The sequence below is a fragment of the Corvus cornix genome, chromosome 3 (assembly GCF_000738735.6).
Source record: "Corvus cornix cornix isolate S_Up_H32 chromosome 3, ASM73873v5, whole genome shotgun sequence".
NCBI classification, from domain to species: Eukaryota; Metazoa; Chordata; class Aves; order Passeriformes; family Corvidae; genus Corvus; species Corvus cornix.
In genome coordinates, this window is record NC_047056.1 from 59411821 (window position 1) to 59435753 (window position 23933).

General features: G+C 38.5%; 1 protein-coding gene across 2 annotated transcripts in view; it reads left to right on the forward strand.

The window, feature by feature from the left end:
• The first annotated feature begins 4456 nt into the window (after nt 1-4456).
• The window catches only part of MED23 (mediator complex subunit 23), a 37975-nt gene continuing 18498 nt past the window's right edge, over nt 4457-23933 (forward strand). The window contains exons 1-13 of one of the 2 annotated variants that reach the window (XM_039568924.1): nt 4457-4607; nt 7385-7416; nt 7521-7608; nt 8393-8517; nt 8658-8769; nt 9532-9630; nt 10182-10283; nt 11225-11294; nt 12888-13000; nt 14172-14267; nt 14806-14823; nt 21253-21453; nt 22883-23026. In XM_039568924.1, coding sequence (XP_039424858.1) covers nt 4548-4607; nt 7385-7416; nt 7521-7608; nt 8393-8517; nt 8658-8769; nt 9532-9630; nt 10182-10283; nt 11225-11294; nt 12888-13000; nt 14172-14267; nt 14806-14823; nt 21253-21453; nt 22883-23026 — 1260 coding nt within the window. In that variant the 5' untranslated portion in view covers nt 4457-4547. The remainder of the gene's footprint in view (nt 4608-7384; nt 7417-7520; nt 7609-8392; nt 8518-8657; nt 8770-9531; nt 9631-10181; nt 10284-11224; nt 11295-12887; nt 13001-14171; nt 14268-14805; nt 14824-21252; nt 21454-22882; nt 23027-23933) is intronic. The other variant, XM_039568925.1, reaches the window with a different exon arrangement.

Below are 23933 nucleotides of genomic sequence, written 5' to 3' on the forward strand. Positions count from 1 at the left end.
ATCATTTTGATGAAGGTGGTTTTGCTAGAGTACTGCGATATTTACAAGCATTTTGAAAAGTGCATTTCTTTTTCTGTATCTGGATGAAGCGAGTCATTTCATCCTCATGCAAATGCTGCTTTCCTGCTTTGTTTGGTGAGGTGTGTGGCTCAGTGATACCCAGTACAGAGTCTAATAGTGGTTCATGCCTTGGCAGGCACACCTGGGTACAGTCGCTCCAGGGTTAACAGCAATACTGTTTCTCCTCCTGGATACGTGGCTCCCTTGGGAAAAGCAGGATGACCTTTGCCTAGGGCCTGACCTGCTGTAGCACCCCTTGCTCCCAGCTCCATCCCAATAACTAGATTCTCTGCCAAAGTGTGACAGAGAGAAGTTAGTCAGGTCTTCAGGTGAGCCCTGTCCCATACACACACCCCCTCTCCTTTACAATTGTCTCCGATGGGAAATACGATTTGTCCTAAAATAAGAATACCGAGTGAGAATACTAAGATAAGAACACCCAGCGAGCATTCCAGGAGGAACTGTCTGGGTGTTCCTATAATGACACATTTCAGAGACAGGGAGCTGTCATGATTTCGACTGACTTTGGCACACATCAGCCTGCAAAAGTGTTTAAAATACTTCTGGAGACTGGGCCAACTGGGCAAACTGGTCTCCCAGGCTGCAGACAGCTTCCAGGCAGATCCCCCTGTCCTGGCAGGGGTGCCTGCAGGGTACATCCAGCCCAAAGGTGAGGAACACTCACTTTTGGTGAGTGGACAGGCAAGTAAAAGCACCAAAATCCTAAAGAGACAGAGACAAAATCCTAAAGCAGCTCCACAGGTGCTTTGATGCTTTGCCACTTGCCTTTGTAAGGCCAAAGACTGTGAATATGTACATTTCTAGCTGGTTATAATATAAGCTGGTTATAATATGTTTAGACATGCTTATATTGTATACTGCTTTGGCAATATTAGGATATTGTATTAGCAATAAATCTAATCATACTCATCCACATAATGTATCATGTTTCTTGTGCCTGACCAAGAGTCTCCTCTCTACCACTCTTCTACACAAAGGTAGGATCATAGGTAGTTTGGTTTTGTTAAAATGAGATCTGGTTAGACAAGGTGTTCATTCAGGACATAATTCACCATTTGAACCTCTTTGAGGGTTCAAGGCTATTACATAGTTGAGTGGTTGAATTTTAAAATTCAAAATTTGGTATAGTATTTGGGACAAGTTGTGAAACAGGACCCTAGCTAGGATTAGACCAAGTCTTTCTAATAGAGGTGACCAGCTAGATTTAGGCTTGCATGCTAACTACTGTTGAGAATGCACGTTGGCTAATGACCTAACATCAAGATAAAGTTGTATTAGGCACAAAGTAGTGGACAGATTGTATGTTGGTAATATTAGGGTTGGATAGGAATGGCTGTTAGCCCATAAGTGTGACAAAGTAGTAAGGCAGAAAAAAGTAAGAATAGTAGATTGGTCCTCAAAATAATAATAAGGCATTATGATGAGTAAAACAACTTCTTTTGGGCTCAGTTTCCAGTCCTCTTATGGGTCACTGTGGGAATGGATTAGGAGCATGGGACAGAATTCGAGTAGACACTTACCCTGGGCATTGTCATTTTAATAAAATATGAGGTGATCTGTCCAGGATGGACAAGTACTGACACTGGGTATTGATGGAACATGCATGGTGTCCTGGGGTGACTGTATGATACTGTATTCTCTATCGTCTTCCATATGTCAAACATGAATAATGTCAGATTGTTCTGCAGCACTCTTTAAATAAGCATACAATGAAGAGTATTATCAACATTTTTTACAGAAAAAATAACTTCATGTTAAAACTGAGGCCAACCCAATTCTAAGAGCAAGACAAGCATGTACAAGCAGACCTTCAATTGCATCCCCTCTGTTTTCAGTGATCATCTGTTACATGTATATGTAGGTAATAACGCACATGCAAGCATTATTTGTTTCCTAACCAGGTACTTCCCACTGCTGACAAGAATGCACTGACTTCAAAGCATCCTGTACCTGTTGGCTGCAACACATATCTCTGCTAGCTGTGCAAGCGCTGCTGCCCCATGTATCACTGTCTTCTGTGGTACTTCTTAAATTTACTCACAACATTTCTCATTGTTTATGTGATCTGTTCTTCTAGGCCTGTTTACACAGAAGCCGTTTATATTTAAAACAAGCAATTGGCTACCCATTTCCATGTGAGCCTTTCCCCCATGAGTACACCCTGCTACCTCCTGCTCAACTCCAAGCCTGGAAATGTTAACTTTTCACTGCTCTGAGGCCCCTAGTTATCAGCTTGATAGTTGATCAGACAGGGAGGTGAACAGCTTTATTTTTCCATTGAAGACATAAGTTTGTATCTGTTTACCAGCACTAGCTGGATGTTTGAAGCCAAACATCCACAGACAGCTCAGAAAATACAGCGTCAGCATCAAAGATACACAAAATTTTAAAACTGTCTTGATTTGGCATTTTATGTTTATTTTTAGTATAAAAACCTCTGGATATATAAATAGATATAAAATGCTCTCTACCAGATAGGTGGTTGTGGACAGCTGGAGGTCAGCCACATGTCTCAGGTAACAAATTACAGGACAAAAGAAAACAGCCTCAAGTAGCACCAGAGGAGGTTTAGATTGCATATAAGGAAAAAAATGTTCACTGAAAGGGTGGTTAGGCATTGAAACAGACTGCTTAGGGAAGTGGTGGAATCACCATCCCTGGAAGTGTTCAAAACTGTGCAGATGTAGCCCTTGGGGACATGGTTTGGCGGTGGGCTTGGTAGTGCTGGGCAACTGGTTGGACTCGACGATATTGGAGGTCTTTTCCCATCTTAATGATTCTGTGATTCTAATGTAATACTATTGTGCTCATTTTTAAATGTAATACTATGGTATTTTACTGTGTCCAGTTTTGGCATAGGAGCTCCTGGAGTGGGTCCAGTAGAGGGCTGTGAGGATGACTGGGGGACTGGAGCATGTCTCGTATGAGGAAGGGCTGAGGGAGCCTTTTCAGCCTCAAGAAGAGACAACTGAGAGGGGACATCATCAATGTCTGAAAGTATCTGAAGGGAGGGTGCCAAGAGGATGAAGCCAGGCTCTTCTCAGTAGTGCCCAGCAACAGGATGTGAAAAACGAGGTTCACTCTCCTGTGAGAATTTAAAGGGATTAATATAAAGACAATAAGAGAGACATAAAATAAAGCAAAGGGATAACGGCCGGGTGCCTTGGCGCTCTGCCAAGAGCACACCTGATGCTCGAGGTGAGTCCTTTTTATACCATTTTTACTGTCTGTTCTCTATGCATATTCAAACTTTTCCAGGAGCTGTTCTGCATGGTCACTCCTTGGGTCCGCCTTTTTAGAGCATGCGTATTCTTCTGCCTTGCAGTTTTATTTCTTTTGATTCTTGGGGTTGGGCTCGCTAGGTAAGAGTCGATGGTAGGGTGGATCTCTTAATTCTCCAGACAGTCAGGGCTGATTGCAGCTTTGGGCCTCTTTGCCCCCCGGGCAGAGCGGTGATAGCGGCTCTCGAACCCTCCTGGCCGCCCGTTCTCCGGGCGGAGCAGCCTTTGGTCCCTTTTGTTCCCTGGACAAAGTGTTGATTAGCAGCTCCTTGGGCCTCCTCCTCTGCTCGCTTGGAGGTTATCTTACTTGCTCACACTTGCTAACATTCTTGCTAAAAAGAGAGAAAACTACATCCACACAGCAAAAAGCATTTCTAACATTGTATGATATCTACCTTTATACTTGTGAGAAGCCAATATTATAATATATGTTTATAACAAGGACAAGAGACAACAGGCAGAAACTGATGCCCAGGAAGTTCCAGCTGAACACGAGGAAGAACTTCTTTATTGTGCAGGTGACCAAGCACCAGAATAGATTGTTAGAAAGGTTGTGGAGTCTCCCTCACTGGAGATACTCAAGAACTGTCTGGATGCAATCCTGTGCCATGTGCTCTGGGATGACCCTGCTTGAGAACGGAGACTGGAGCAGATGATCCACTGTTGTCCCTTCCCTGTGATTCTGTATTCCTGGATGTCTTTAGATAAACGCATTTTCAGTTTGTCCTATGACTTACTATAGGAATGAATAACTCCACAGTAATCACACCAAACTGGGCGCAAGTACAAACCAGGAGAGCAGTGGCTGGAGATCAGCCCTGCGGAGAGGGATCTCATCATAACGCAAGGAATCCTCGTCGTAAGAACCAGAACCAGCATTTCGCCAAAATATTCTAAGAAAAGATTATTCTAAGAAAAGATTATTCAAAAAGCAAAGAAGCCTAAGCAAATATTTTCGTAAAAAGAAAAACAAAACCAAATCACTCCCAAGTTTTAAGCGGCTGATGCTTTCCCCCCGTGGCGGGCAGGCCGGGGCGGGCGGTGCCGCCCGGAACGACCGGGCCGAGCAGTCGCTTCCCGGGGAGCGGGATCCGCGACGGAGCTTCCGGCGGGCGGGAGGAGGAGGAGGGCTGGGCGCCGCCGCCTGCGCCTGACAAAGGGCCCGGTAGGGCCCGGCCCGGCCCCATGGCGATCCCCATGGTTCCCATGGAGACGCAGCTGCAGAGCATCTTCGAGGAGGTGGTGGTGAGTCCATCCCCGGAGCGCCGCCGCTGCCGGGGTAGCGTTGTGGCAGACCCGCGGCTCGTCCAGGTCCCCGCGGCCCGCCGTGCTCCTCTGGGGAGGGGGTTGGGCCGTACTGAAAGAGATTAAAAGCAGGTGGGAGAGGTGCTTTTGGTTTTCCTGGCGCAGTTGGTGCGGTGGAGCTCCGCCGCCCTCCCCGGCCGTGTTTCGCGCTGTTCCCGGCGGGGGCGCCCGGGGGAGCCGTGAGGGAAGGTGGTGCTTCAGGGCTGAAATCTGCCCCCGCTAGGCTTCATAGGAGAGCTGGGACAGAGCAGGACTGAGCATAAAACAGCGTGCTTAGCCAATACCGAATTACAGTGCGCTGAATTTACTGTAAAATAAGCAGTTTAAGGAGTTTTGAAGAAGACTGTGAGAGGATGTATGTCCCGAGGAGACGTTTTTCTCCAGCCAGCATAGTGGCATGATCAGATTGTGGAAATACACACACTCAACGCTGCCTGCAAAATGAAGTAGTTGGCCCAAAGTCTTCCTCGTTTCTCCGTACGACATTCCTTCCAGCACTTTCACCAGCTTTACTGCCTACCTTTGGATGCATTCAAGGATTTTCACATCCTTCTTAATTTGTGGGCCCCAGAACTGCTCAGAGTACTCAAGGTGTGGCTATACCAAAGCTGAGTGCAGCAGGATAATCGCCTCTTTTGTCTGGCTGGTTGAACACAGTGTTTGATGCATCCCAGGATGGCGTTTGCCCTCCTGGCTGCCCAGGTTCTCCCTGCTGGCTCACTCTGAGCTGCTGCTGATGAGCACCCCCAGATCCATTTCTGCAGGGCTGGTTTCCAACCACTCCTTTCCCCATTTATACTTGTGCCCAGCATTACTCTGTCCCAGGTACGGAATCTGGTATTTGCTAGACTCCATGCCACTGATTGCCCAGTGCTCCAGTCTATCCACATCCTTTTGTAAGGCCTCTCCTCCTCAAGAGAGCCAACAGCACCTGTCAATTTAGTATCATCAGCAGATTTGCTAATGGCGCATTCAACTCCTGCACCAAAATATAGATATCAATATATTGAACTCTAGAACTGAGCCCAGAGGAGCACCACTGGTGACCCATCACCAGCCAGATGCAGCCTCACTGACTGCAGCCCTTTGAGCTCTGCCCTCCAGCCAGTTCTTCACCCAGCACACTGTGAACCTGCTTATCCCACAGTTCAACAACTTGTCCAAAAGGATGCTGTGAGGGGTAGTATTAAAAGCATTATCCAGAAAAAGTACTTCCACTGCCTTCTCTTTGTCCTCTCTAGGTAGGATAGGAATGGTGGGATGCCTTATGGTAGAAAGATACTAAATTAGTTAAATAGGACTTTCACTTTGTGAACCCAAGTCAGTGGGTCATTAATCACACTTCTGTGGAACACGAATGAGCTTCTTGGTAGATGTCAGACATTCACAGTTGGAAACCCTGGGGTGACAGTAGCTGACAGTCCTGAATGGGGGCCTGACTGACATTTCAGACTAAAGAAGCTGATCGAAATATCTGAACTGGAAAGAATATGTAGGTCTCAGAGAAGCTGAAATTTATTTCCATATGATGAATTTCAGTAGAGGGAAGAAAAGCCCAACCTTTCTGTTTTAAGTTGGCCTTATAAAATGTGTGATGTACTTTTCTTTGTGTGGTGTTAAGTTGCTTGTAGCATATTAATTGCCTACACATGACTGATTCCTCATTTTGGCACTGCCATTCAGATTGTTTTCACATTTTTAACATTGTCATTTGCCTGTGTTGTCACACTTCCCATTTTTATGCACTGTTACTTGCCTAAAATTGATATGGAACAACAACAAAATAGTTCCTGAGAAGATGTCACTGTATTTTTGGAGCCACGACTGAAAATATAGCAACTTACTGCTTTCTCTGCTGCTGGTACCGACTTGGGGGACAGCAGCAAACCTTACCTCGCTTACTGTGCAGAGCAGATGAGTGTCAGTTTCTCCTTTTCTTCTTGAGTAGCAGTGACAGGAAGTTCTGGGCCAAGTGATGGAAAAGGACCAGAAAGTTGATTTTGTTACATGCTCTTATGTCTGTAACATAGCAATGAAAATACACTGTGGTCAGTGATAGATCACAACTGAGTATAATATGAAATTCTTACGAAAGGTAGGAAAAGCTTTAGGACAGTATTTTCCAGAACCTATTTGCTGAAGTTTTAGAATAACAATGTAGAAGCCTTTGAGCAAAATGGAGTTGAAAAAGAAAAGGGAGGGAAAGGAAGGTCTTAGAGGAGATAAACTGGATATTTGTGTTTAGCTTTTTACCTAGTACAAGATCATTGCATCATTCAATGGAATTTAAAAAGCAATGGATCTAAATTTGGATGAGAAAGTAATTATATTTAATTGATCTGTGTAACTGAGTGTTGTGGAACATAAGTGAGACAAAAAATTAATGGGATTCAAAAATACTAATTTTTCGGATTATAAGAACTGTAATCATACAATAGAGCAATTTGTCCAAATTTGGGAAGTGAATTAATCTCTAGGTGTTTAGAAGACAAAATAATAACAACCCAAAACAAAGAAACAGCCGTAATCTGGATCTACAAGGTTTATATGAAAACAAAGCAATCTCATCTTTGGAAGAATGTGATTTAGCAGAAGAGATCCATTGTTCTCTGGTACAGTCCTGTAACAGCACAACTTACTCTTTTGTGCTTCATCGTGGTGGTGTGATAGTCAAAGCAAACCTTCTAACAGTATCACTCGGGGTTTTTCTCTTACAGAAAACAGAAGTAATTGAAGAAGCTTTTCCTGGGTAAGTGTGATATTACTTTATTTGTACAAAATTTTATGTATAAATGTATTTTTCTACTTGTTTCATTGGGTACTGCTAAAAACTAATGTTCTTATTTGCATTAGGATGTTTATGGACACTCCTGAAGATGAGAGAACCAAACTGATGAGCTGCCTGGGAGCTTTTAGACAGTTCTGGAGCAGTCTTTCCCAGGTTAACATTTGATTTGTTGCTTATCTCTGTGAACTTTATATGCTTTTTTTAATATAAAGATACCTTTTCTGGTAGACAGACATTTAAGCTATTAGGGCTGTGTTCAGTCATTCAGAATCTGGTTTCAGACATGCCATAGTAAAGAATATAGGAAGACATAGCAAGGAAAAAAAAGGTAGTTTTGAGATTTGTGAGATTGTATAGTGTTCAGCAGAGGTTGTGCAGTGCAAATAAAGATAAGCAAATAGAAATGTAACAGTAAAGAAATAAACAATAAAAGGTAGTTTATTACAGAATTTCTGGTAGAAGTGAATAAGTAGGTAAAAGAAAAAAAAAACAAATAGATGTTTAAGTTCAAAAATCACCTTTCAAAAGCTAGATACTCCAGACACTGCTCCATAATTGGACACCTGTTCATTAAATTTCACTGAATTTGATTATAACTGTGAAAAGGAAAAAGTAATATAGAACAGTTGTATTTTACTTTAGTCTGTGCTAACTTACATGTGAAAACCAAAGATGACTATAGAAATCAGTGGTTAAGCTGGGAAATACTTCCTGTAGTGGACAGCTGACCAACTTCTGCTGGATAAGTGAGCTTCTTCAAAATAAGATTAAAAGACTTGTAGGAAAAACTGTTGGTTGGACAGCTGGATCACTTCTACTGATCTATAGTCTTGTTCTCGTGTTAGTTTCATTTTTTCATAGTGGGATACTATATGAATTTTATAGTTTGTTTCACTACCTGTAAATACATTCTTTCTCCCCTCTATTGCTTTTTCAGGAGTCCCATGAACAGTGTGTCCAGTGGATTGTAAGATTCATTCATAGCCAACATAGTCCTAAAAGAATTTCGTTTCTTTATGACTGTCTAGCAATGGCAGTAGAAACTGGACTTTTGCCACCTAGGTAAGCCATGTTGGAATAATTGATAAGATATGTGGAAGATGTTATATTGGAGGTATTTTTACAGTGCCATTGTACAGTTACTACTGGAAAACACGTGCTTATTACCTGCCATTCATTCTTGCATTGTGTTCTTCTTCTAGGATGGTTTGTGAATCTCTGATAAACTCCGATACACTTGAGTGGGAAAGGACTCAGCTGTGGGCATTAACATTTAAATTGGTCCGGAAGATTATTGGAGGTGTAGATTACAAGGTATCTTCCACTTATTCCTTTCTTTTTGCAGAGACATGTTATTTGCTATCTTTGTTTTTATGATTTTATCTCAGACACATCCAATTTTTCAAAGTCTGCTCTTCTTACAAATGAAAACTCAGACCACTTTTAATGCTTTTTCATGGTTGAACTTCACCCTAAGAGAGAATTTTGTATTTGTGTATATTGTGTAACTCTTCATACTCTTTTCTCTGTTACAGTCCCTTTCCACCTTTCTCAGTTACAAGCTAAATAACCCTAATTCAGTTGCAGAAGTGGTAAACACTGGAAAATAAAACTATCAAGCATTAAGACTGGAGTTCTGTCATCTACTTTAACCCTGTTGCTACATAGCAAAAGCTCCTGAAAGCTGAGTCCTTGATGTGGCCCTTAGCTCCATGAGGAGTAGGAAACCACACGTCTTGCAGAGAATCACCTTGCAGCATTGTTGATCATGTTAGAGCAGAAAACACAAAATAAAACATTGGTCAGGCTGCAAAAGGCATTCTAGGTTGGATGCCTCTGGATGTACATCAAAATACCAAGAGTTACTTTCTCTTTGGGAGCATCCTAAGACTGAGAAGTTCCATAAGGAATTTAATGTAATTAGTATTAATATAGTCAGTAGCAGTTTGTCTTCTGACGCTTAGCAACAAGAACTAATTTGTCTGTCAAAATATTGTCTGACCATATTGATTGTGTTATCATTCTGCCAGAAATAAAGAATATCTGGGAATGTTAATTTCATGTGCTTGCTTTCAGGGTGTGCGTGATCTGCTGAAAGTGATCCTAGAGAAAATCCTAACGATTCCAAACACTGTGAGCTCAGCTGTTGTACAGCAGCTTTTAGCAGCAAGAGAGGTAACTATATGGGTTTTATACCACTGTAGAGGAAAATAGGCCTCATTCTTTTGTTATTAGTGAATTTCTGATGGTTGGGATAGCTCTGATTGTTGGTATAGTTCAACAGGAAAGTCTTACTCTTTGTGTTCTAATTCTTTACTGTAATTGCATTTTATATAATAAACAAAGTGCTTTTGTGGGACATTGTAAATAAGTGTTAAAATCCCTGTAAGAGAGTCAGGCCCAATGCTTGGCTTGCCTAAGGTAAGATGTATAGGATATAGTAACGATTAATATTTTTTTCTTAGTGAATAAAAATAGTAATTGTTTTCAACACTTCGTGGGCAGACATAGAGGCATGGTCTTTCTTAGGCTCAAACAGTCTAACTTAGCTTGTACAATTAAAAACAGGTTTTAGACTGAAGTATTACTGTCAGAATACAACTTAAGAATAAATATTTTAATTCTTGTATCTGTTTTAGTGCGCTGTCTCAGGCTAATAGACAGATTACACATTTATTTACCCTATCCAGGGTCTTTTACACTGATGTATTTTTTTTTATTTATAGGTGGTAGCCTACATCTTGGAAAGAAATGCGTGTTTGTTGCCTGCCTACTTTGCAGTTACAGAAATCAGAAAACTATATCCTGAAGGAAAACTTCCCCACTGGGTAATGATAGGATATCTAATGTACCCGGGAATTTTGTTGCACACAACACTTACTTTTTAAAACAAAGTTTATGTGAAAATTTAAACTCTGTTCAACAGTAAGCTCTGTGTTTAGTCACATAAAGGAAGATACGGTCTTGATGTGATTGCAGCAGTAGCTCCCTGTGATCTTGCATGAAACTGATGACATAATTTTGTCTTATGGTCTGATGTTCAAAACTCTTGAAGCACTGAGTTGGTTTTGTTGAATACGTTTGGAAATGCAGGTCATGCACACCTGCCACTTTGTGCTTTCTCTATGGCTTCAGGATAAGAAAAATCACTTTAAAGAGCTGACCAGTGTTTTCTGTGTTTAAACTTGGTTACACAGAGATATTTGGGGCTCTGGTGGGATGAAAATGGTCATTGTTTCAAAAAAAGAATGTAGTATCAATCTAGTTTTTAATTTTGCATTCTGTTAAAATAACTAGGTGTTTGGAATAGGATAAAATCCCAACTCCCTTGTATTAATGGGAAAACTGTTACTGTCTTTTGAGAGATTTGAAGTAGACTGTACTAATCTGGGTCATTTTTCTATGTGGAATTGTTATTCACTGGCAGAGATTTATTTTGAACAGAAATTACAGCTTATTTTAAATAATCTAAGTGTTATGCATTCAAATAACATAGTTGGTATAGGAGACAGTTCTTATATAAACTCCTACTTGAGTGCAAACTGGGAAGAGTGCTTCCTGCACTTCCTTTCTAATGCCACATTTTTCCTTATGTGGTTTTATGTTCCAGATGATTTTGCCAACTTTTTGAGATGCATAGGAAGCTAGTTATTTTAGCAGATTCCTGCATATGTTATTAAAATGCATATATATATATATTTATGTCTTAAATATTCCTTATCAGTGTCTGGAACTTAAACCCTGATTTTTTTCTCCTCTTCTCACCCAGTTACTAGGTAATTTAGTATCAGATTTTGTGGATACCTTCAGACCTACAGCAAGAATAAATTCTATTTGTGGTAAGAGAATGTCTTAATGAATGACTTCACAATAAATTCATTTATGTTGAACTATTTTGTTTCTTAAAACCTTTTGGGACATATATCTCTAAGCAAAATAATTCAGATCTTATGTTTCATGTAGTACCTCTACCCTTGTCAGTTTGTTCTCAGACTTGGTTCTCTTCAGTTTTTGTTTTGAGGGGGAAAATTCATATTGATGAGATCAAAATAATTTTTTGCCAGCAGCTGGTGGAGGAAGTGTACTAGTTGTTACATGGTTGTATGGTTTCTAACTACAGGTGACTAGTAGAGTAGGAGAATTGTAGGTTTTCTGTGCTCAAGGATTTTGAGTTAATAAATATCCACTGGTATGTTAGTCATGGAGTGTTTTGACTTCAGTTTCCATTGGAGCTTTTGTAGCTGCTCAGCCTGTTGTCACAGGCTTCTGGGTGAACGTTTCCTAGCTCAGATGAGTACTGGTTCTACTTTTCTGTGAAAGAAATGCTTATCTTCCTTTACTGTTAGAAATGTGATGATCAAAATTTGGCTGTTCTAATGTGATGCCTGCTGCATTTTTCTTCAAAAGATAAAAATGTCTTCTGTTTGCTTTGAGTAGTTTAATAACAGCTGCATTAGTTTTGAGCAAGGTTTGTTGTGATGGAGCTTCTTTAGTGCAGAGATTAAAAATGTAAATTCATCCGTAATGCTCCTAAAGCTTTTTGTTTCAGAAGCATCCAGTTATTCGTCTATTGAAAGTGTGGCATAGCTTTTATTTGTATGACTGACAGGGATCACATACTATTTTTTCCAAGTGTTGTGTGTGTAAATGACCTGTATAGATACAATTGAAGGGAAGAAATAAGCATTTATTTACTTCTTGTTTTATGTGACAACAATATGGTCAATTTGGATAATAGAAATCACAGAATTTGAACTGAGAGAGGTCAAAGTTGAGGCACCTAAATTTACGTGCTGATACACAGGTTTGCTTGGGGCTCAGTTCAGAGGCTTATGTTTAAGCAACTAAAATAAAGGCTAGTTGTCTAATCTGCACTGACCAACAAGTGTAAATGTAGCCTACCAAACACACTTCCATGTGTTTTGGTCTCACTGGGGTACACTGACTGAGTTGACTGGACCTTCATTGACTTTAATTGGAATACACACGCTTGCATTTGAATGCTTTACTGAACACAACCTTGCCCACAGGGTGAATGAAGGGAAATTGAAAGACTTAGATTATACTTAGGTTTATAAGGCTATAATCTTTGTGGAAAGGGTCAGTCTGCCAAAATCAAATGCCTATGTCAAGCAATGGTAGGGGAACAGCATTCTGGTAATCTGTAAGGGTACTTTTAGACTGATATTTGCAAATACCTTTATTTTTGGGGTATCCAGTCTGAATAAATGAGGACTTTATTGCTTAGATATTTTATTAGTTAAAAATTGATTAGAAAAATAAAATCAGTTTGAAACAATCCTATGGTAAAGAGCTTTAAACAGTGGAAATTTCAGGAGAGCATTAAAGTGGCCAAGGCCAGCTTTTGCATCAAAATTATTAGGCAATGGGCTAGTCTCACTGGTTGAGAATTTATGTTTCATTGCATGTAGGTCGCTGTAGTCTCCTTCCCGTGGTAAATAACTCAGGCGCCATGTGTAACTCATGGAAGCTGGATCCTACAACCCTTCGTTTTCCTTTGAAAGGTCTCTTACCATATGATAAGGTACGCCTTATTATACTTCCCAAACATGTTATATTCAGTAAAACAAAACCTCTATGTCATTAAAGCAGGGAAAAGTTTCAACTGTGAATATCCATTTGTTCCACTTAGGCTAACTTCGAAGGTGTAGATGTTTTATATTTCAATGATTTCAAGCTGTATACAGAGGACCTTGAAAGTAGTGTTTGGTATAACTGCTGTCCAGGATGCTGAAGAACATGAGATATAATTTAATGTGCTTTGTGGGTGTATGCATGTGAGAAAGCAACTGAGAGCAGAGAATTGATTGGAAAATTGGCTAGATGGAAGAGAATGGGAAAGGAATTCCTTCTTTTCTGTGCTCTTCATTATTCCACAGGAAGGATAATTTTACAATTCAAACTTAAAGTTTGCATATTTAACCTTAAAACTCTGAGTGTGAAGTAGTGATGTACTGAAAGAATTTAAAGGATCAGGACAAATATCTATGTTGTCCTGCATCCCATTCCCTATATCCTAGATGTCTAAGAAAGGAAATAAATACAGTATATCTAATGACATGTATAGTGCTGACAATCTACAGTCATTATAATTTTGTGTGTTTCCTGAGACATATGTGGTTTCTCTGTATTTAGTAAACTTTCATCTCCCAAATACTTGTTCAGTACTCTTCTTGAGTCCCTGTAGGCTTTTAGTATCCTCAACATTCCTTTGACAAGGAGTGCCACATTTCAGCTTCATGTTGCATGAGGAACCAGTTCCTTCTGTTTGTTTTGAAGCCAGCTTCAGATAATGTTTTTATTTGAAGTGATTCAGCTATTGGAAGATGCAGTGAGCAGTTGTTTCATATCTGATTTCTTCACATTAGTCCTGATTTTTATGCACTTTGGTCCATTGCCTCAGTTGTCTTACATTTTTTTCTTTGAGTTCAAGGCTGTTCCTGGAATTGTACTATCCTTTTATTGGATGAAGAATGTACTTCTACTTGGTCCTCATAAAATCTGCCACTTCTTAGGAGCTATGATTATCTCCTTATTTCTTTTGGTTATCAGAGAGCAAGACGATTAACCAGATAATACATATCTGCATAAATGAAACATTCATTCTTACATTGTTCAATTAAATGTAAACTCAGTATTAAACATCATCTTGAGGCAATATATGTTTGTATGTGATTGCTTGTTTCTTTTTCAAGGATCTGTTTGAGCCACAGACTGCTTTGTTGAGATATGTGCTGGAACAACCGTATTCAAGGGATATGGTCTGCAATATGCTAGGTCTGAATAAGCAGGTACTGTACTGTGCTGTAACGTGATTTAATTCTGCATAGAATCTGCACTATTCTTTTTCTCTTTTCTTTGCTATAGCTAACTAAGCAAAACAGTTTAGGTACAGAGAGTGATTTTTTTTTTTTTTATGAGATCATATTAGGTTAATTGGACACTGTTATTCCTATCATTTGTATATTGCTTTACGAATGTTAAATTGAAAAGTAGAGATTTAAAATATGATTTTTTTTTGCATTGCTTTTTTTTCCTATAAGGCCAGCCTCAAGTACACCTTTGACAGACAGTAGGAGACTGGTTATTGTTGGTTAGTTTTTAAAGCATTTTCGTACTCTGTTATATTGGAATGTTATAATACTAGAACAGTTGAAAGCTGGGGTTTGTTTTGTTACATTTTTTCTTTTGAAACCTTAGAATGGGGGGGCTTAGTCTGACTTGGGGATCCTTGAGGCTGGCCTCATAGTCACTGTTTTGTCTTTTCTTTTTTTCTTCCTTTATTTTTGTTCTGTCCTGTCTTGTCCTGCCCATCCTCCAATGCTCTAGACCTTGAACATTGCTCAGGTATGTTCACAACCTTACTGTTGTATTGTGACTAACGATACGCTGGCCGCTTTGTAGCCACTGATTCCAGGTAGAGAATACGTGTACAGCCAGGGCTTGAAATTGGCAGGACCATTAGTCAAGGGCAAATTCTCACTACAATTCTGTAGAGATATGAGAGATGTAGCATAAAGCTGACAGTTAGTGGTCCTTTGATACTAAAATTTTCGTTGGAATGGACTGCTACCATTTCCCTTACCAGTCATAACTTACTTTGCTGGAATTTTCAGATGAGGAGAGATTTTTAGTTCAAAACTTCTTTCCTTAAGCAGGTGGAAAAAACATCCACTGGACTTAATTGTAAAAATATAAGGCTGTAAATACATCATTTAAAAAAAGAAAGGTTTACTAGTGGAGTTTTCTTATCATTAGGAATCCTCTGTAAAGAACTTCCCAACAGGTAATTATAATATTCTCCAATCTAGGTGAAAGAACAGTAGTGCAGAGTACCACAGAAAAAGTAGTTCCTTAAAATTTTGACTACTTGTTTAAATAAACACCTGAGCAAATCAACCAAGTGGACTTCTGCTTGAAATTTGAAGTTATGTGTTATATTTACAGTTTATCCCTCATTACGCTAATAATTGCCACACCTACTTTAAAAAAACAGTGTTTAAGATTTTATAAAATAGCGTTGCTGTTTGCAATACTATAGTGAAGGTTGTGTCAGTGTTTCCATTTAAGAAACTTTTTTCAGGTTTGTAACTTGACTATAAAATTTACATGATCTTGAAACCTTGTGTATATTTCCCAATGTAATGGAATACACCAGTGCATTTTCTGAACTGGGACAATGTTTTTGAATGCATAGATTCCTACATCTTGGCTAACAGTACTCTGTGTTGTATATGACAATCTCTTGTATCTGAGACTTAAAGCAGCTGAAATGTTAAACCCTGGAATTGAGCTGCTTGGTTTACTGTTTAAATGAGTAGTATTTGTGCGTCTTTCTGTGTCTGCACTGAGTTGATAAATCAAACTATTCCTCTGTCCATCTTGTAGCTGGTAAATAGTACAAGATCTAGGCAAAAATTATTTTGAACCCATTTTATTCTTCTAACTATGGATGGTCTGTCCTTTCATGTAAAAAACCACTTATGTTTAAAATGCTGGGTTTTAACTCCTACTTCACTGTCCTCTAAAAGTAATTGAAGAAATAAAATGTATTAAATTATACTTCTTAAAATTTGTTTGCTAGTATAGGAATTCCTACACAAAGTTTCATCCTGGCATGAATTTTTATGGCCGAGGAACAAACGTGAAGAATGTAGCTTATAAAGGAAATGCTGACAGAACATGAACTATAGCTGTGCTACTACAGTTACACCAGCATAAAGATGTTGAAAATTTGTGAGTTGAAAATATGTGAGTTAAAAATACAAATATAGAGGTGGGTGGTACAGTGGTATAGGACAGGAAATATGTTCCATTTAAATGTTAATATACTCTGCTTAAACTGTGGAAAACATTAAAATTTTTCTCATTTTTAGGTACAAATTAGTGTTGTGTTATAGTTCAATTTGTTAATGTAGCCACGTGACAAAAATAGTAGCATGCTTTTCAGAAGTTGTGTAACTATATCAATGCTTTCAGTAAAATGGCTGATAATTTTGTATTTTATTATTAGAGAAATAACCTGCAGAAATGAACTGTCACTATAATAGAAGACACTTAGAAATGCAAAAAGTGCCAATTTTGTTTCAGAATAAATACAGAAACAACACAATGATCATTATTTATTTATGATCATTATTTATGTGAAGTTGCTTGTATGCCCTGTCAACTATTTACACAGATCCAGTTGCAGGATTGGAGCCTTCATTTGAGTCTTTTGGCATCACAATCTAGGTATGGTTCAGCCAGATTTGTCCTAGTTCTCAAATATTCTTGAAGATGAACAATGAAATTTTCTGGTTCAGTCTTAACTAAGCAGATCTGTGTTAGAAAACCATTTACTCAAGCCATCACTGAGTTGTGTAAAAAACATACAAACCCAGCTGTCCTGTTAACCTTGCAGGGAGAAAAATGAAGGTAAAATTTCTTAAGTTTACAGATTCATGTGTTCCTTTCCGGATTCTATGTTTTCTTGAGGGATGAGGTTTTCTAATACCCTTATCAAGTATATGGCTTTAAGTCCAAATGTAATAATGTGGACTTCAAAACTTTTCTTTTGTTGGTGAGTGGGGTCTCTGAGTTTTTGCTGCTCTGTACTTCTGTGTGGGACAGTACATACTCTTTTATATCTGTTTGAATTGGTCAATAGGAAGTAAGACTCAAATTGTATTTTATCCTGTATGTTATCATGGTTTGCAGTTGGACTCTTAAGGGTCTTTTCCAACCTAAGTGACTCAACAATTCTGTGTCAATTTATATTCTGCTAGTTGGGGTGTTAATTTCAGTTCTTAGTTATTTTTTAAGTAATTTTTTGAACTATATAACAATTTGGTTTTTTGGAAAATGATTAACAGTTCAAAGTGTCTTAGTGCACTGATACCACATTAAGACTTGGTTTAGGGATCTTACAGTTGGTTCTTAAAAGGGAACTAAAGTAGTGTCTTAAGGATATGAACTCACTTTGGAGGTTTTGGATTATATCTTTACCTTCTCTGTACAGACTTGCATAAAGAATAAAATGCCATTTTTGCTTGCATAGTTGCATAGTTGCAGTTAGGATCTTGTTGCAGTCCTCTAATCAATCAAAAACTATTATTTTGATTTCTCTGGTTTGGGGAATATTTGAGAGAGGAGGTAATTTTCAGGTGTCTTGTTTCTGTGATATACAAATGTTTAATTAGCAGCTATTGTATTAATGATTTTGCTCTTTAATTAGTGTATTTGGCTGGTCACCTTTTAAACCAGCAGTGGTAATCTGCAGCTTATCTATGCCTTACTCTGTGCAGGTGAATATGTAGTTGTGTTCTCTGCTAGCTACAAATCAGGATAATTAGCATGGGGACACGGTTGTAAGCAGAATCATTAAGTGAAAGGAATGACATAATGCAATATTTAAAAATTTACTTTCCTTTCACTTTTTTTTTTTTTAAATTTAGGTTGATGCTGGCATCTTACTATCCAATTTTACTGATGATGACATGGCAAAATACTTAGTTTAAGGGGTGTGATTATTTTTTATATGTTTCTGATTGTAAGGGTATGTGTTGAGAACACTCAAGTACATGTTTTTTGTTGAAACTTACTCCTTTTTTTAATGAGGGAAACTTGAGAATGGCTGCCAAACTTGGAAGAGATTATAGAATCAGGTATAATATAAACAATAAGCTTTGTGTCCTCTTAGCATACAGTTTTGGAAAATGGAAGTGTGGGAGTAGTTCTGTCATGTATTAACTACTTCAGGCATTTTGAATTGGACTTCTGGAGATGCCATTTACTCTTGTAGGGAACTTGGCATCTGTGGTTTGGTCTTCTGAGTCCATTTCTTAAGTGTAGATACTTACTAAATGTTGTTTGTTTAAAATACTCAAAAGCTGTCACAGCCATCAGCCAGCCTTACTGACTCCTTAAAATATTTTTCTTTTAGGAAGCCCTTTTAATGCTAGCCATGCCCCTGCCCCACTCTTAGATACCCACCCTGTCTCAACACCCCAAAAAAAGAAGGAATTAAAAATTCAAACCCAAATAAGAACAGCAAGCCACCATCGAAGTGAAGCTCTGATCCACTCTAAAGAAATACCACTAGTCCATCAGAGGGCTGGTCTTGAGAAATTTTGGTTTCAAGTTGTCATGGAAGCGCTTTTTTCCCCCCTGTATTTCTTCATGGTTTAATAATGTTTTAAATGAAATTACGTATTTTCAGATCTTTAAATGTTATTTTTAGAACAAAATGGGGAAAATGTTAGTACAACCAAATTGTAAAAATTTGAATCATGTTTACTTTAGGGGAAAAGCATAGTTATTTTGAATGCTGTATTTTTTCATACATAATCCAGCGTTCAGAGGTTTTTTGTTGTTCATTTTTGTTTTACTTAAGCCATGCCAAAACATGAATTCCTGCTTAGTAGTGAGGGTAATCAGCTCTCACCTATAATTTTATTCATCTCAGTTTATACTGAGATTTTCTTTCACTTATGAGTAGTTAATAAAACAAGGACCCAATCCTGCAAATTCCTGTGCAGCACAGTATTTTATTTCCAAGAGTTCCAAAACTATAGATACAAAATCTGTGCAAAAATGTATATTCACTGAAAATACAGGAAAAAAAATTGACAGAAAATTAAATTAATGAAGATAGAATAGGATGTACTGCTATTTTTCTGATGGAAAATTGTTTTTAAAACAATAAAAGTTGGTTTTCAGTATAAAAGAATTCATTTTTTTCATTTCCTGGCTTCTAAAATTTTCCCAGTCATAGAATTATTCAGAATAGTGAAAATTCCTACTGGAAATTCTGGCTGTCTTTTTAACAGTAGTATTTTTCCTGTTGTATTCTTTGAATAACTTTCTAAATTAATATAGCCTAACCTGATTAGGCTTTAGGTTTACATTAACGCAGTGCTTAGCAAACTATTAAATTTCAAGCCCTGTACATAGTAGTTTTGCATGCTGGATTATAAACTAGTCTGTAGTGTTGTCTGTTGCACCCTGCTCTGCTTCATAATTAGTTGCTTTGGGAGGGGGAGAAAAACAAGCCACAAAAGACCCAAAGAGTTCTGAACTGATGGTGCCAATACTGCTCTCTGTAAACCTGTACCGTGGTTGGTCTGTGATAATGACGTTGCGTACTTGGGAGAAAAGGTATCATCGGTGCTTCCTGTTTTAGCTAGAGGTTTGTGTTAAGCATGCTTCAAGAAAGCACAGCTGGAATTGTAGCTTTCTGCAGTTTTGAGCTCGCAAAGAGCATGCAACAGGGGATGCTGTTCACTGTATTTTGTCAACTTCGCCAATTCTGTATTCTATTTTTAATTGAAGAGAATCTCTTTTTTTTCATAGCAAAAGACTACCATCAATGAAGGTAGAACAAGCATCTCCTTTCAGCATCTCTCTTTACTTTTATTATATCTTTCTAGTAGCCTTTCTTTAGGCTGCCTGGCTAGTAAGTCAAAGAATTCATCTAAGGCATCCCTAAAATGTTTTATGAGTATTTGGGTGATCTTTTAAAACTTTTTTACATACACTTTTTTGCCTCTAGAAAGGGATAATGCATTTTCATGATGAGTGTTTGAGCAGCTCAGTTCCTTTTCTTTTGTATCATTAAAGTAATATTTTTTTCTTTAAGGCTGCATTATGTTACAGGCATCAGGCCAAATAAATAAATGAGTAAATGTGACCATTCCTGAGTATAGATTGCATCAAAACAAACAGGTTAGATTATTTCCAAAGTTCTAGCACTTTCTGAAATAAGTTAAATTCTCCATGGTTTTTTTTTCCATAACAATAGTACATTATATGAGTGTAACAATACAAATGCAGGATAGTAATAAAAAGTTGTTGCACTGAAGAACTTGTAACATGTGACATTATACTTGGTAGTCTTGAACTGAAGATTTGTCATCTGAGTTCCAAATTACTGGTAGTGGACCTATTTTATATACATCTGTACTAACAGAATATATCTGAATATATAATGCATTCCTTATTTGCTCATTATTAAAAATCATCAGAGATGGTGTGTATTTTTAATTATTTCTGGGTTTGCATAGCTCAGTGTGAAGACTGTGGCAGTCTAACATTTGAGGAGCTCCTCACTCTGATGTGTAATTTCTGTTCTATTTACGGTATGTAGAACGTACCACTGATTAATTTTCAAGCCTTTTTGATGTTGTCTTGTAGCCTGTGGTGCTGTGTCAATAGGACAGCATCTAGTGATAGGAGCATTAACCAGATGTTAATTTTGCTGGTAGTTGTAGGCTGTAGGTGAACCCAAGTAAAAAGAGAGTAAAAAGAGAATAGTTATCAACTACCTTCATCATGTATTGGGATGTTTCCTCTGCATTTGGTGGTATAATTGATACATCTTTATGGTGTTGCCTACTTTTGAAATGGACTTAATGGTGAAAAGAAGGAATGAAAAAAAAATCCAGCAAAAACCCCAAAGAAGGGGCTTTGTTTTCTGTGAATGCAAGATCAGAGGAATAACATTCTGCATGAATTTGTTATAAAACAGCAAAAAAAAACCCAGATGTTATCTGTGCATTGATGAGCTGTGTTCTGGAACTGAGTAGGGCATTATGGAATATATGATAAAATGTAAAAATCATTGTGACCTGTAACATAGTGCAGCTTTAATACACTGGCTTATCCTTAACTTAAGTTCAGACTTCATCTCATGCTTCCCAGCCTTCTGTCAAAATACTGTGCTGTAACTGCAACTGTGCAAGTTCTGGAGTTAATGGCAAGGCTTTTGGAATACTGTATCTGATCTCTGCCTTACAGCACAAGCAACGTTGCCCTGTGCTGGAGGACCAGCTGGTGGATCTTGTGGTGTATGCCATGGAACGGTCTGAGACTGAAGAGAAGTTTGATGATGGTGGAACCAGTCAGCTTCTGTGGCAGCATCTCTCCAGCCAGCTCATTTTCTTTGTGCTCTTTCAGTTTGCAAGTTTTCCTCATATGGTCCTGTCACTCCATCAAAAGGTAAATTGTTTGTATCACTCCCACACGGTAAGAGGGATTTAAAAAACAAACCCAGTATTTTTTAAGAAGTGTTGCTCATCCCTGCAAGAACTAGTTTATGTGAAAGAATTAATTAAATTTTTAATCACTGGTCTCTCTAGAAGTCAAATTCTCAAGTTATGGTTCTGTGAGCTAGGTGTGTTTTTAGTGTATTCAGTTACAGGATGTTGCACTATATTTGGATTCAAAGTGTGCTAATAACTAGAATAAAGAGGTAAACTGGCATAATTCAGAAGATCCAAGTACCGTGCTGTTGCATCCAGTTTACAAATGAGTTTTGAACAGAGTGAATGCCCTGTTCTGTTTGTGGACTAAAAAAACATGCCAGGCAAATGGATGTAGGAACTTGCTATTTGTCTAATCAATCTACTCAAAGCAATCAAAGGTAATTTGTCCAATCATAGTAATACTGGCAATCACAGTCCCAAGTTATTATTACTTCCTAGTAATAATTCCATTAAAACTGATACTAGTATTTGCCCTTTTCTCTGGTGCTCAGGGTTATAGTTCTAAGGGTGGTGATGCCAGTCCTCCGTAAGCGAAGCAAGGGGTTACAGTCAGTCAGCAACATCCTGAGCTCTTTGCTGAGAGCTGTATGCTGTTGATGGTTCTTTCTCCTCACTGTAGGATCAGCTTGTGGCTATTTAGGTGCAGTTTCTAATATGCCCAACACGCTACTCCGTCTTCATTTGTCCACAGTTCTGTGTTGCATAAAAATTTACTATGTATCTTGTGTTCTGCTTGTGATGGATTGTAGTTCTCTGCTCTCTTTGTTTTCCCTGAAATTAGTTTTACCAGGGCTGTATTTCTGTAATTACTGTTAATAAACCACTGAAACAATAGACATTATACAACACAATTGCACAATCAAGTATAAAACTACAGCAAGGAAGATAAGAGTAGAATATTAGTTATTAGAGAGTTGCTGTTACAGATAAAGAAGTTAATTAACAACAAAAAAAAAAAACCCCAGGTGAGTCCAGATGAAGCAAACCCAAGTTGTTCTGGCTCAGGGACTTCCTTTGTAGGAGTTTATAAAACCTGTGGCCTTATGGCAATGTGGTACTTCACTGCGGGCCTACAAGGTGGCAATTTAAGACCAATATTGAAGTGTTGCTAATTTTTCAAAGCAGTGAGCCTCAGGAGTTAACTGCATTTTAAATCTTACCATTAATTGTTGTGGCCCTCACAGAGTCTGTTTGTGTGTTGCAGCTAATGTACCTATTTCCCTTCCTTCTGGAAACACAATGTATGTTTCTGCCTAGGTCCTGCTATAAAATTCTCAGTGACCTCTGCTGGAACTGTTTTAGTCTGCCCTTCTGCTTTTATAAGAATCTTTGCAGTGATTTTTCTTCTGCATGCTGTATTTGTTACTGAGTGTTCTTGACAGTTGGCAGGCCGTGGTCTCATTAAGGGGAGAGACCACCTGATGTGGGTGCTACTCCAGTTCATCTCTGGCAGCATCCAGAAGAATGCACTGGCTGACTTCCTCCCAGTTATGAAGCTGTTTGACCTCCTGTATCCTGAGAAAGAAGTAAGTCTCTGATACTTAAAAGTTTCATTTTTAATTCAACTTAGGACCTTCATATGTCAATATTATTATCATTCTTGAGTCACTCTTAGAGCAGTGTGCTGCATATTTGGAGGGAGATGTTTCATAAGTAAATGATTTTTTGAGGATTTCCTATCCGTGTAACCATGTTTGTTTTTAGGGGCAAGAAAGACTTGTGTTAACTCCTCTCTTTCTTGACTTCGGTTTGACTGAGGTTTGGAGGAGCTTGTTAAAGCACTGAGGAGACTGTAAAGGAATAATGTGTAATTCTATTGTTACATCTGGGCTGTAATAGAATAGTACTTTAAATCCATTCTGCAGGGGCAAATTGAATCACATTCATGCTTTGTACATTCCTCTAGAATCGAAGTTCCTGAGGAGGGGGCACTTACAGGAAGTTCTTAAGCTTTAATTCTGGCAGCACTGTCAGTGTCAGGTCCTGATTGCTTACTCTTTTCGTTGTGCTTTTTACTTGGGTGAATGGATGGTATAATACGAATGTGTGATGTATCAAACTCATATTTTTCCCCCTGCTGCATTAGTTTTGACCCACAGAAATTCTTCAGTAAAATTTGTATAAGGAGTTTTCAATTGCTTTTGTCAGCATCAAATATGGGAAGAGCAATAGGACTATTTACTTCAGCTGTAGTGATGGCTGTAAGTTACACTTACAGAAAGTCTGTGTTTGACTAGTGCTTTTTAAGTGCTACATTTTAAGTGCTTGTGAAACTTAGGATTCAGTTTCACAAGCACTTAAAATGTTATTTCTGGCTGTTGCTGTTAAGAGGATCTGTCTTGCTGTCCTGTTGGTTATGTATTGGTGCTGTCTCACTTGCGCTGTCAGTGGTGCTTGTGCAGCAGTAACTGTATCCAAGGGAAAGAAATGTGG